The sequence below is a fragment of the Hippocampus zosterae genome, chromosome 13 (assembly GCF_025434085.1).
Source record: "Hippocampus zosterae strain Florida chromosome 13, ASM2543408v3, whole genome shotgun sequence".
NCBI classification, from domain to species: Eukaryota; Metazoa; Chordata; class Actinopteri; order Syngnathiformes; family Syngnathidae; genus Hippocampus; species Hippocampus zosterae.
Window position 1 is genome coordinate 2,215,159 of NC_067463.1, and position 13,298 is coordinate 2,228,456.

The 13,298-nt window shown below is 43.1% G+C and overlaps 1 protein-coding gene across 5 annotated transcripts in view; it reads right to left on the reverse strand.

Moving 5' to 3' along the window:
• Positions 1 to 13,298, reverse strand: part of ppp1r12c (protein phosphatase 1, regulatory subunit 12C) — a 45,037-nt gene that overhangs the window by 12,414 nt on the left and 19,325 nt on the right. The window contains exons 5-13 of one of the 5 annotated variants that reach the window (XM_052083862.1): positions 11,628 to 11,787; positions 11,344 to 11,488; positions 11,178 to 11,252; positions 11,031 to 11,110; positions 10,441 to 10,529; positions 10,253 to 10,320; positions 6,983 to 7,116; positions 6,776 to 6,863; positions 5,631 to 5,730 (exon numbers count right to left, since the gene is read on the reverse strand). In XM_052083862.1, the coding sequence (XP_051939822.1) occupies positions 5,631 to 5,730; positions 6,776 to 6,863; positions 6,983 to 7,116; positions 10,253 to 10,320; positions 10,441 to 10,529; positions 11,031 to 11,110; positions 11,178 to 11,252; positions 11,344 to 11,488; positions 11,628 to 11,787 (939 nt within the window). Of the gene's footprint in view, positions 1 to 5,618; positions 5,731 to 6,775; positions 6,864 to 6,982; positions 7,117 to 10,252; positions 10,360 to 10,416; positions 10,530 to 11,030; positions 11,111 to 11,177; positions 11,253 to 11,343; positions 11,489 to 11,627; positions 11,788 to 13,298 lie in introns of all 5 variants that reach the window. The other 4 variants (XM_052083858.1, XM_052083859.1, XM_052083860.1 and 1 more) reach the window with 4 other exon arrangements.

Consider the following 13,298-nt stretch of genomic DNA (forward strand, 5'->3'; position numbering starts at 1 on the left):
TAATCAAGTTGGTTACATAGAACCAACCAATGAACAACTGATCAATTTCAATATACTCAAATGTTATGGGTTACAGTAGTGAAATTCAAAACAGCACAGGAAATGTACAAAATTTACTTTGCCACAGCACTCAGAAGATGTTAGAAACTACAGAAGGTTTTTGAGGGGATGAGGGGTATTTAAAAAAAATCTAAGACCATAAAAACCGTCAGACACTTAAAGCAGTGGAATGAAACTTGTGGAATGGCCATGATTTTGAATATAAAAACATGCAGCTCCTTTTTATGTTTAAAAATATTTGTAAACACGAGTGAGAAATAAAAACATACCAATCAGGTATAAGCAAAGAAAATAAAGAATGATGAAGCAGTTGGCAACCATATCTTGAATCTCATGGTTACTTAACATGGACTTTTTATTTTTGGCTCTTGGAAGTATACCGTACATGCTTCCCATTTCATTATTATTAGTTAAGACAAGTCTATTCAGAATTAGGGATATATATACAGGTGTTTTTTCAAATAAAAAAAATTCCTACTTCTTTTTCGGGATGAGCAATTTTGCCAAAATAGAGCATCAAAATTTGTTTTTATTATAAAGTCACAATTTCATTTTCATCATTTTTTTTAATGAATCAGAAATACAAATTAAATTACACATGAAATAAGATAAGTATTGAATAAATACACTTATTGTCATGGTAGTGTTTCGCCTTAGCCATGTTGCTCTGCCTCCTTCAGCTCCTCCCCTGCCCCCTTCGCCCTCTTTTGCAGCGCAGGAGCGTGGCGAGTGGCAGGGCCGAACTCAGGGGTGTGCCTCACCCTCACCACCTGGGCCATATCTGCTGGAGTAGGTGCCAACTTTTCCCATTGTTCTGTGCCAGAAGATCCTTGACTTTCACATTGTGTCTGGCCACGTTGCTTTTTTTTTTTTTTTCCCCCCCTGGCGATGCCATTCCAGTCTCAAGAGTGACCTGATGACCTGCTTTCTCCTTGTTGTCAAAAGCATTTCCCGCAAGGTGATTTTCACTTACTACTTTATTTGCGTGAGTGCATGATATATATATTTTTTAAGTGTAGTAATTTTGTGTTGCTACGTTTGCCAAAATATTTTATCGTTGATCGGTCCTCAAAGGTAGTTCATTTTGTTCCACTCACAACTGCTTTAGACAATGCTAACCTCCTGGTCCAGCATGTTTTCAGGCTCCACGGAATCCCCATGGACATTGTGTCCAACAGGAGGCCGTACTTCATCTCATGTCTGGAAGGCCGTCTGTCGCATGCTGGAGACTTCAATCAGCCTTTTGTCCGGCGACCACCTTCAGACCAATGGGCAGGCGGCGCCAGCAAACCAGGACCCTCACCTGAGCCACATCAGCTTGGTGGCAGCTCTAATGCTTCTGTGCCATACGATCCTTGACTTCCACACTGTGTCTTGCCACATTACTGTCACGTGTTCCAACCTCAAGAGTGTCTGCTTTGGTTACATGCTTCCAAGTATTGTCTGTGTTTTTTGGCGACCCTAAGCCGCTGACTTCCTCGAAGACATTCGGGAGTCTACTCTCAGACTTCTTTCACCAACGTGCACAAAACCACAAGGTTTTTCGGAGATAATAGCCGCCCATTAAGTTCCCTACTCTTATTGAACATTTGAATCGAACAACTGAATCTTCTGCTGTCGTTCTTCTGCGTTTCTTTGCAACATCTTAACTTTTCATTCATTCATCTTCCGAACCGCTCAATCCTAATGAGGGTCGCGGGGGAGCTGGAGCCTATCCCAGCTGTCTCCGGGCAGTAGGCGGGGGACACCCCGAATTGGTTGCCAGCCAATCGCAGGACACACAGAGACGAACAACCATGCACGCCCACACTCAATCAGCCTGCCTGCATGTTTTTGGAATGTGGGAGGAAACAGGAGTACTCGGAGAAAACCCAAGCAGGCCCGGGGAGAACATGCAAACTCCACACAGGGAGGGCGGAGCTGAAATCGAACCCGGTACCTCAGCACTGTGAAGTCACCGTGCTAACCACTGGACTACTGGGTCGCCCACATCTTAACTTGTCAAAAAAAAAATTGTGAGCAAATAAGTGACGGAATGTTAGCAACGGAAGTTCATGATGTACCAAACAAAAAAAATCAGAATCAGAATCAGAATCAGAATCATCTTTATTGGCCAAGTATGTAGAACACACAAGGCATTTGTCTCCGGTATAACACGCTGCACTAGTATCATCGTAAACAACAAAATCATTGAACCATTTTAGAGTAACCAGTAGTTTTGTCGTACCATTTTGTAGTACAAGAAGAGTGACTACATCAGTGACTGTTTAAGGAGTTAATGGCTAGAGGGAAGAAGCTGTTTAAGTGTCTACTGGATTTGGTGCGCATGGATCTGTTGCGTCTGCCTGAGGGGAGTAGCTGGAAAAGGTGGTGGGCAGGGTGCGGGGGATCCAGGAGGATTTTCCGTGCCCTTGTCTTGATTCTTGCAGTGTGCAAGTCCTCAAGAGTGGGTAGGGCGGTGCAAACGATTTTCTCCGCTGTCCTAACTGTCCGTTGAAGTCGGATTTTGTCCTTTTTTGTGGCGGCCCCAAACCAAACCGTGATGGAAGAACACAGGATTGATTCGATGACTACCGTGTAGAACTGTCGTAGCACCTCCTGTGGCAGGCCATGCTTCCTCAGCAGCCTCAGGAAGTACATCCGCTGCCAGGCCCTTTTCAGGATGGAGATGGTGTTGACTTCCCACTTCATGTCCTGGGAGACTGTGATTCCCAGGAACTTGAAGGTCTCGACGGTTGACACATGGCAGTTGGATAGTGTGAGGGGCAACTGTGGAGAAGAATGTTTCCGGAAGTCCACGATCATCTCTACAGTCTTGAGCGTGTTCAGCCCGAGGTTGTGTCGGCTGCACCAGAGCTCCAGCTGCTCCACTTGTTGGCGGTACGCAGACTCGTCGCCGTCTTTGATGAGACCGATGACCGTGGTGTCATCTGCGAACTTCATGAGTTTGACAGCTGGATCTGTTGAGGTGCAATCGTTTGTGTAGAGAGAGAAGAGCAGTGGAGAGAGGACACATCCCTGTGGGGCTCCAGTGCTGGTGGTGGGTACTGATGATGTTGGTGCTCCCAGTCTCCCGTGTTGTGTCCGTCCCGTCAGGAAGCTGAGGATCCACTGGCAGATCGTAGGGGTCACACCGAGGTGGAGAAGTTTGGGGGTGAGGAGTTCCGGGATGATGGTGTTGAACGCAGAGCTGAAATCCACAAACAGAATCCTTGCGTAGGTCCCTGTGCTGTCGAGGTGCTCGAGGATGTAGTGCAGACCTATGGTGACTGCGTCTTCCACAGACCTGTTGCCCGGTGGGCAAACTGGAGAGGGTCCAGTGACGTTCTTTAGGTGGTTCAGCACAAGGCGTTCATAGGACTTCATGACCACAGACGTCAGGGCGACAGGCCTATAGTCGTTCAGTTCCGATGTTGCCGATTTCTTGGGAACTGGGATGATGGTAGACTGTTTGAAGCAGGATGGGACCTCACACAGCTCCAGGAGTCTGTTGAAGATTTGTGTGAAGATCGGAGCGAGCTGGTCAGCGCATACTTTCAGGCAGGAGGGGTACACTTTGTCGGGCCCCGCAGCTTTCTTGATCTTTTGCTGCTTAAAGAGCCGTCTCACGTCCTGTTCGTGGATCTGTAGTGGAGAAAAAGAGGGTGGGAGGGTAGGTAGAGAGGTTTCTGGTAGAGGTGGGTGTGTGTGGGAAATGGGGGTGTCCTTTTCAAATCGGCAGAAAAACATGTTTAGTTCATTAGCAACACCCTTATTGTTCACTGTTTGGGGGGATGGCATTCTATAGTTAGTGATTGCTTTCAGGCCATTCCATACAGATGCAGTCGTTAGCAGAGAACCGTTTTTTCAGCCTCTCTGCATAGCTTCTCTTAGCGATGTTAATTTTGTCAATTGGTTTTCGGGCGCATTTGTACAGTGCCCGATCTCCACTTCTAAATGCGGCCTCTTTCTCTTTCCTGAGTTGCCCGAGTTTGGGAGTAAACCATGGCTTGTTATTGTTGAAGGAGCGGAAGGACTTCGTTGGTACACACATGTCCTCACAGAAACTGATGGATGATGTTACAGTGTCTGTGTAATAATCCAGTGTGCCCGTTGAAGTTTCAAAGACGCCCCAATCACTGCAGTCTAAGCATTCTTGTAGAGCTAGCTTTGATTCATCTGTCCATTTTTTCACAGTCTTAACAACCGGTTTAACACATTTGAGTTTCTGTCTGTATGTAGGTATTAAGTGGATTAAATTGTGGTCAGAAAGACCCAACGATGCACGGGTGACCGATCGGTATGCATTTTTGATTGTTGTATAGCAGTGGTCTAGAATGTTGCCTTCTCTGGTGAAACAGTCGATGTGCTGCTAATATCTGGGAAGTTCACGGTTAAGATGTGCTCTATTAAAATCGCCCAAAATGATCAGGGGTGACTCTGGGTATTTTAGTTTGAGTTTGTTTACTTGTTCGGCTAGTGTTTATATCGCCGTGTTAGCGTTAGCTTGTGGCGCAATGTAAACACCGACTAGTAAAAAGGAGGTGAACTCACGAATGGCTTGCAGTTTAAAGACAGCGACTCCAGGTCCGGGCTTCGTGACATCAGTGCACCATTCTTCGTTGATATAGAACCAAATCCCACCACCGTTCGATTTCCCCGATAGCTCCGTGTCGCGGTCGGCTCGGAGAAGGCGGAAGCCGGGTAGATGTAGCGCGGAATCCGGGTGGCGGTCACTGAGCCAGGTTTCAGTGAAGCAGAGCGCAGCAGAACGTGCAAAGGTTTTGTTGGTCTTTGTGAAGAGAAAAAGTCCATCCATCTTGTTTGGCAGAGATCGTAGATTAGCAAGATGGATCGATGGGAGCGGGGTTCGAAATCCGCGCTGCCGGAGCTTGACGAGCACGCCGGCTCGCTTCCCCATCCTCCGGCGGGGTTTCCATGCTCCGTACAGCGCAGCCGCTCCGCTCGCGATTAGCTCCGAAAAACCTTGTGGATTTTCGTGTGCTGCTGAAAAAAGACCGAGCGTAGACTCCCCAATGCGCAGCAACTTTTCCCTCGTGTAAGTAAGCCGCTCAGGGTCGCCAAAAACAAATGAAAATGACAAAAACAGGGATAATACTAGGGAGCGTGTGACAGAGGCTGCCATACCTGTCGGCGCCTCGGTACGAAGTATGATTTTTTTTTAAAAAAACATTTTTAAAATCATACTTCATTCTTACTAGAGTACAAGAGTAGAAATGTTAAGATGAACAGACAACAGGGAGTAACTATGGAATGTCGACAGAACATTTGTATCGAAGAACGAAATCTTTTGCTGCCTCTTTTCTTTTAACCTTTCATTTAATAATTGGATTTTTTTATGTGTTCAATCATGGCACATGGCAACATCTTGACTTGACTTGTCAGGTTACAAAACATTGTGAGCTCTGATGAGCAATGTTAGCCTGTTTATATTTAAGTGAATGAATGTTAGCAATGGGAAAAAATTCGTACTTCATTCTTACTAGGGTACAAGAGTTAAGATGTTAAGATGAATAGAAAACAGATTAGCTATGGAATGTCTACAGAACCAAACTCACCCCTCTCAGCAGGGGTGATGATGGGGCTGACGGGCTGAATGTTACGAGGCAGGGGATCCGCAGCTTTAGACACAGTCTTCTCAGCTTCCTTTAGGTCTGTTAAGGTCACACCCTGAAATAGCCAAAGCACAATTCCCAAAGATTTTTCAGTCGTCTTCTTGAAGAAGTGGCGTTCACAAGCTTGAGCAAGACTATAGTTTGGGATTAAGCACCCATGTTAATGAGGTCTGTCGGCACCAAGGTTAATTCAAATTTTGCTTTTACCAAGGAGATGAATAAATGTCTTCAGCTGAATATTCACAGCAGGCGATGCTTCACCACTGTAGCATTAACTTATCGACATGAACTGAAGCGGTCGCTTCTAATTTCATTAATCAGGTCAGACTTCTGTTATTGGGGAGTCAAATTGTTGGCATGCCCTAATGTCATTGTTGAAAGTAGTCAAATAATAAAGCTTCAATCCAATACAAAGCAGAAAAAGGACAGTGGTCAACAGAAAATAATTGGGCCAGCAATTACAGTGGATTGTAATTGTCATTGATAAACATGAAACGCGAAGACATGAGAAAACATCAGTTAGGCAAAGCTACATTTTGTTCTTGGGAAAATCAATGTGTGCTGACTTTGTGATATTTCGTTTTAAATCAAAAAATTATGTATCCAGGACGCGGGACACAGAGGTAACGAGATGGCTGAATGCTGAATAAAAACAAGTTACAAGCAGTTAAAAAGAAACTCGACCCTCGGAGACTGGCTCTGGTTGTAATCCGCCACACTTTCAAGTGCATCACCACGTTTATTTACATCAAGACGGAGCATGTGCAGACAGTGTATACATGACTTCTGATCGGATTGGCAAAAATATACCACCCCTGTCAATCGGAATCACATTCCGTTCAGACTCAGTCTCTTCATTCTGACTGAGATGGAGCGCTTTCATTCGGTTTGGAAATTCAATTTCATTCTAATCGGATGAGCTATGGATGATCAAATCCATGACCAAATTTGACACCATTTATCTTTGTTGACATAGGTGTGTGTAAACACTTTATGTGAAATATTTGCTGCATCTGCTTATTACAGTCGATCACGTTCCAAACATTATCACAACTTTGAAAGAAAAGATGTAGACCGAAATGCAATCCACTTCTGCATACCTGAGTGGAGCGACGGGACTGGCGCAAGAGTCGAGAGCGAGCCTTCCTCTGAGACTCAGATTCCTCATCTCTTACTGGAGCCTGAAACCTGAACAAACGCAAAGAAAGGACAATTCAAGGAAGAGCCACACATGCGTTTAGTGCACCTTTTGAAAAATTCCTTTAAGAATTCACTCGATAATCAGTATGTGGTTGTGCATTTCATACTTGCGGCGCTCAGTAGTTGGTGTGTTGGGACTTTCAGATGTACTGTCCCTCGTATGAGGGGTGGGCTGGACTCTTGCAGTGCGAACCGCCTTGTCATGCTCCTTGTCTTCCTCGCCGCCTCTCTCGTCTGATGTCTACAATGCGAAAATACAAACACTACAAATTCCAATGGCCATCCATTTACACAACACTTTGTACAGATTTTATCAATTAAGATATCCTTTGTTTGTCCCACACTGGGGAAATTTACAAGCATCCTCCCCACTTAATAAGCAAATGCAAAATGTTGAACAAGACTAATGTGGTTAGAGTGAGGGAAATAACTTTTTGATCCCCTGCAGAATTTGCAAACGTGTTCACTTTCAATGAAATAAACGTCTCGTTTTTGGGTGGTTTATTGATTATGATAATGTTCAAAATGTCTGTGAAAAACTCATGGGGAAAAGAGTGATCCATTTTATTGTATGAACGGAAAAAAAAACACATTTTGTCTTCACTAGGGTTGTGGATGTGTTGGAGCCTATTCTTGCTGACTGTGTGGTCTGAGGCGGGGTACACGCTCGAAACTGCTCGCCGGTCAAGAGTATACATTACAAGATGTAAAATGTTGTGCATTTTATTGGATAAAATTATTATTTGATCCTGAAAAACTCCAGCAAGTCTTGCTCCCACAGATTGGCATGTGTCCATGTGTCAGACAATCAACAACCGGTACTTACCAAGGCATCTGATTCCAACCCGTTACAAGTACACATAAAGCTCAACCGTTCCAATTCCATGCGGGTAGATTTTACACAGAATACAGACACGCGGCAAAGCCAGGGAGAGGGCAGGCAGCTAGTGTTTTCTTTTCAAATCTTGCCAACATCTGTCACGCACTACAGGGTAGAGAAGTTCAATCACACACATCTGTTTCGACAAGCCTATTCACTCAGACCATAAAGCCATCATTTTATTTATTCATTCATTCATTCATCTTCCGTACCGCTTGATCCTCACTAGGGTCGCGGGGGGTGCTGGAGCCTATCCCAGCTGTCTCCGGGCAGTAGGCGGGGGACACCCCGAATTGGTTGCCAACCAATCGCAGGGCACACAGAGACGAACAACCATTCGCACTCACACTCACACCTAGGGACAATTTAGAGTGTTCAATCAGCCTGCCACGCATGTTTTTGGAATGTGGGAGGAAACCGGAGCACCCGGAGAAAACCCACGCAGGCCCGGGGAGAACATGCAAACTCCACACAGGGAGGCCGGAGCTGGAATCGAACCCGGTACCTCTGCACTGCGAAGCCGACGTGCTAACCACTGGACTACCGGGCCGCCCTTCATTTTATTTATTTATTTATTTATTTATTTTTGTTGTATTTATTTTTTCTTATTTGATGTTGTTTTTAACATTGTACTCGTGATTTTAACTGCTTGTTGTAAGGTGTCCTTGAGTTTCTAGAAAGGCGGCCACAAATAAAATGTATTATTATTATTATTATTATTATTAATCAAAACAGCAACAATGTGCCAATGAAGTAATCAGGAACTAAGACGCATTGTTTTGGAAAATGTGTGTAAATACGGTTTAAGTTGAGTACATTTTACAATGCCCTGTCACCTGGATGCTTCATATGTGAGCAATAACCAAACCATAGATTCTTGAACAACTGCCGTGACATATGAGTTGGCTTTTTGATATACAGTGGTACCTCTACTTATGACATTAATTGGTACTGGAAGAAATTTCTTAACTAAAACATTTTGTAGAGACGCGTTTTCCATGTATATGCCCTAATTCATTCCAAGCCCCCCCCAAAATTCAGACAAAAATGCTTGCTAAAGCATAAAAATGCATCATGGTATGTAACAAATGCATGTTACAATTAGATCATCGCACAATAAATTAGAGTTGTGCATAATGTAAAAAACGAAGAATCAAGAATAAAAATGATGTTCATTTAACTTTTAACAGCATCCTCATCTTTTTTGCCTTCTTTAGTTCATTTTCTCACGTCAAAGTGGTTTTTGTTTGGTGATTTGTAAAGAACTGATCCAAGGATGTTTGCTTTTGTCGGCTTTTAACAATCCTTCGAAAACGTCCAAGGCAAAGATCAGCATTGTGAGCGATCGTCCGACCGGTGAACACTTTTTCTGGGTGATTCACATTTACGTAAAACCATCGGAACACCTCCTGGGCGAATGACGAGGACAATGCATCGACACCTAACTATCTCCACACACAGACACAAACGGCAGAAGTCCCTTTTAGACATTGGGACGCCAGGATGATAATCCGGAATAGCCAATGGCAGAGCAGCTATAAGTATGTTGTGTTTAAGAAAGTCTGAGCTGCGTGTAGCGGGCCATACTGTATTTTTACCTTCCATATCTTGAAATTTCCTTTGTAAGAAGAGACAATATTTTCCTGAAGAGACGTTTCGTAATTGAAAATATCGTATGAAGAGACGTTCGTAGTAGAGGTACCACTGTACCAGAGGCGATTGCTGTAAGACTGCAAGGGAAGCTCAGCATACCCTAAAATGTCAAAAAATAAGTGATCAAATATATGTGTGTACATACAATTGTGTGTATGTGTCATTGACTAAATATGCGCTACAACGTGCTTGACTTTTGTTCAGAATCAGCTTCTTATTACTGGTTACGACACGACTCTTCTCATTCATTCCCACAGCTTCACTGTGCTTTAAACTGTGTGTAAACGCTGAGCGTCAACAGCGCGGACGCTGGGGGTCGAGAGTAGTCCCAATACATTGAAACGAGACGAGTCATTGGATAAATGCTTGTTTTGTCCCGCCCATTGGACACTCAGCGTCTCTGGGAGTCTATGGACAGTGGACGTTAATGGGCGGGCCCTGACGCTCAGCTTTTCTGCATCATGATTGGATGATCTGTCTGAGGCTGAATGTCTTTTTGATTGACAGGGAAATGAGCCAATCACCGATCTTTTGGTGTAAGCATCCGTGGGGTGCATTTTTCAATTCTCATTCTGTTCTGAGTTGAACTGGAGACTTCTTCAATCGTTTTAGTGAAACGCTCTTTGTTGAAAATGACTAGCGACAAATTAATCTCTTATTTCTGGTGGGTTTTATTGTAGTTGCTCGTCTTCGCAGACTGACCACAGTTTCCGAGAGTATAATTCACGTATAAATAAATGGACACATTTTATGATGTAGGCCGAAATTGAGCTTCCCCTCCTTGACAGACCAGCATCAAGCCACTGCACTGTACAGTGAATGAACCCACAAATGTAAATCTCACCTTGTCAACTTGACTGACTGCCGTTGTGGTCCCACTTTCAGTGTCTGGACTGGACACAGTGGAGCTCTCTGGAGAGACAACAACAAACTGTTGGTTGAGCCTGAACGCTGACAAGAATGGAAAACAAATTAACTTTTATAAGCCAGTCATAACAGCCGTTTTACCGGGACTGTTCTCCTTATCCTCACTTAGTTCCAGGCCTGCCGAGACACCCCTTTCTTTTGATTGGTCCTGCAGGTTCAACTTTTCTTTACTGCTCATCCTGCACACTGAGCTCCTAATGACATCAAAGTAGAGGAAGAAATTAGCATGCAGAGTGTTTCGCTGGGTGCCACTGAATTTTGTGAACACCATGAAAATATACAATTACAACAAAATAAACCCCTCAAGAGTGTGCTGACTTATTTCAGTCCAACAAATGTCATTTTGCTATGAAAGGACACCAAATGAAGATTCAATAATATAACACATCAAAATAAGTTGGTTGCCATGAGAGGACACTTAAAACATTCAAGGTGTATTTAAAGAGGTCTAATACGTTTTAGAACTTTGATCATAATCAAATCCGATAATAAATTTGAGAAACGGCTTATTGCTTTTCAAGCATAAACCGTAAGCATAACATAAACTTTAGCCAATGCCAGCTTGGCTGAGAGGAATGGCCACCAGTCAATTATCAGCCTGACAGTGACAGACATCCATTTATAAACAATTCTAATTAAAATTTAAAAGAACCAAATGTTTGCAAGGCTTAACAAGCATTTGGGTGAATACTAACCTCCGCTTTTTATTTTGCGCATTTACAGCTGTGGCACCTTGTTGGTTTTGCCGTTCTCGTATTGACTGCTCATTGCGCCACTGTGAAAACACCCAGATGTTAGTGATTTGGGTTTCTGACGGGATTAATTCAAGAAAAATGTCTCACATTGGCCTGTTTCTGAGCTAAATCCTCCAGGAGCTCCTCCACACTTTCATCTGCTACATCCAAAGGTGTCTGACCCTGCAGAATATACAGTACGTTGCAATGATGAAGTATAAATAGTCCAAAATACAATTCATTGTGAATGAAAAGTGAAAAAGGGAAGCCTCACTGAGCTGCTGCGGGCTTCCATATTGCACATCTGTTCAGCTAAAATGTGACAGGCCTCGCCCTGACCCCAGTGTGCAGCAGCGTGAAGAGGAGTCCACCCATCAAAGTCCATCGCTGACACATCGAGCCCACACTGACACAGTAGCCTGGACAGCATGAAGTGACAAGATAGGATAAGCAGGGATGTTCTCATGACAACGTACCGAGGGAGGGTCACTGTTCTCGAGGCAGACACAAAATGAACTCAAAGGTGTCCTCTCTGAAAAATTGCAAAAAGATGCTTACTTAAGAGCTTCCACGTAGCCTTTGGCTGCGGCCACATGTAGCGGAGTGGCTCCAGTCCTGGGATGTCGTACGTCAGCAGGCGGTCCCTCAGTCAGCCAGGTCCGAGCATCTCTTGTGATCTGCTCCTCCTCAACCCGCTTTACTGCCTCCAAGTCCACACCTAAAACACAAGCAAGATACAAATGCTTTGAAATTCGTTTATAATCAATTGTGACTTATACCGAGACAACGCAAAGGCTCTATTAATTAATTTAAATGAGATTTCCTGCCTGTATCCAATTTCTTTTGTCGCTCTATTTACAATTACCGGTACTTTCATCCGATATTACATCAAGTAAACGCCTGAAAACCTACATGCATGTGTGTTTAAAATGCACATAAAACCCTTCATGACTGACAGTAACAGGCAACAAACACTGATCTAAATAATAAACTGTGTAAACAATAATAAACAAAACTCAAGTCAACTGAATTTTAAGCATGTTAACAACAGCTGCAGCTATAAGAACATAGATCAACATAAAACAATCCAACAAAAAGATTGAGAATACCAATAAATATAATAATATACAGGGTGTGCACAAAGTCTCGGTCTGCAGATTTCACGTTCAGATATTTCTCCCCTTCCTGTCTTCTGGAGTATATTAAAAGAGAAAGTGTACTTGATAAAGATGACAGTTTTTAACCACATGAGACAGTGTGCTGAAATCAACAGCAATGCACACCTATTCCATCAAGCTCACCTGAATTTAGCAAAGCGCATCAAATTATCCATTGAAAATTATGGAAATTCTGTTGAAAATAGTATTTATCAAGATTACAATAGAATTACATTGTTTTAAGAATGATGCAGGATTTTTTTTCTTTACCATGTACCCACATTTGATGGTCAACCTGTACAATTACAATATTCGTACACATTTTACCATTTATTTGCCATAGACTGACTCTTTATCGCATCGGGATATTTATTTAAATTGCAAAACTGAGAATCACACTTTTTTTTTTTTTCCGATAACTGAACCGCGAAGACCAACCCAAAAAGCTTTGCTGGGCTGGATGCATGTACAGTATTCAGTGGAGGGCCGTGCATTTCAACCTTAGGCCTTCATTGACGTCACATACATTAAGATATCCTTTATTTCTCCCACACTGGGGAAATTTACAGAATACAGTATAGACTCGTCAAGCAGCACTTAATTTCAGGAGCATTTAAAACCATCAAGTATGCATTCACAATTAAGAGCAGGAAACAAAATATATAGATATTGTCAAAAATAAAAAGATGATTTAAAAATACTAAATAAAATGCCACCGAAATTACGCTGTTTAATCTTAAACAAGTCTGTCCATTAAATTGCGCAGTTTCATATTGTCATGATTCGGTTTAGGGACCAACAGGTGGCACTGTAGGGCTCCCCTGGCAGCTGCACACCTGTTGGTCATAACTAATTAGTGCTTTAAAAGGACTCCCAGCCCTAACACTCAGTGCCGGGTCATTGTTGCTTCTCACTACTGCCATGTGTGTTGCTGTTTGCTCCTGTTTTCTGTCATGTTTAGTTCATTGTTATGTTTTAGATTTAGTCATGGTTTTTGTTTGATACTTTGGACTTTGTGTGTTTTGGATTTAGTTTTCTTTGTTTTAAATACAATTCTTCAAATACACCCCGC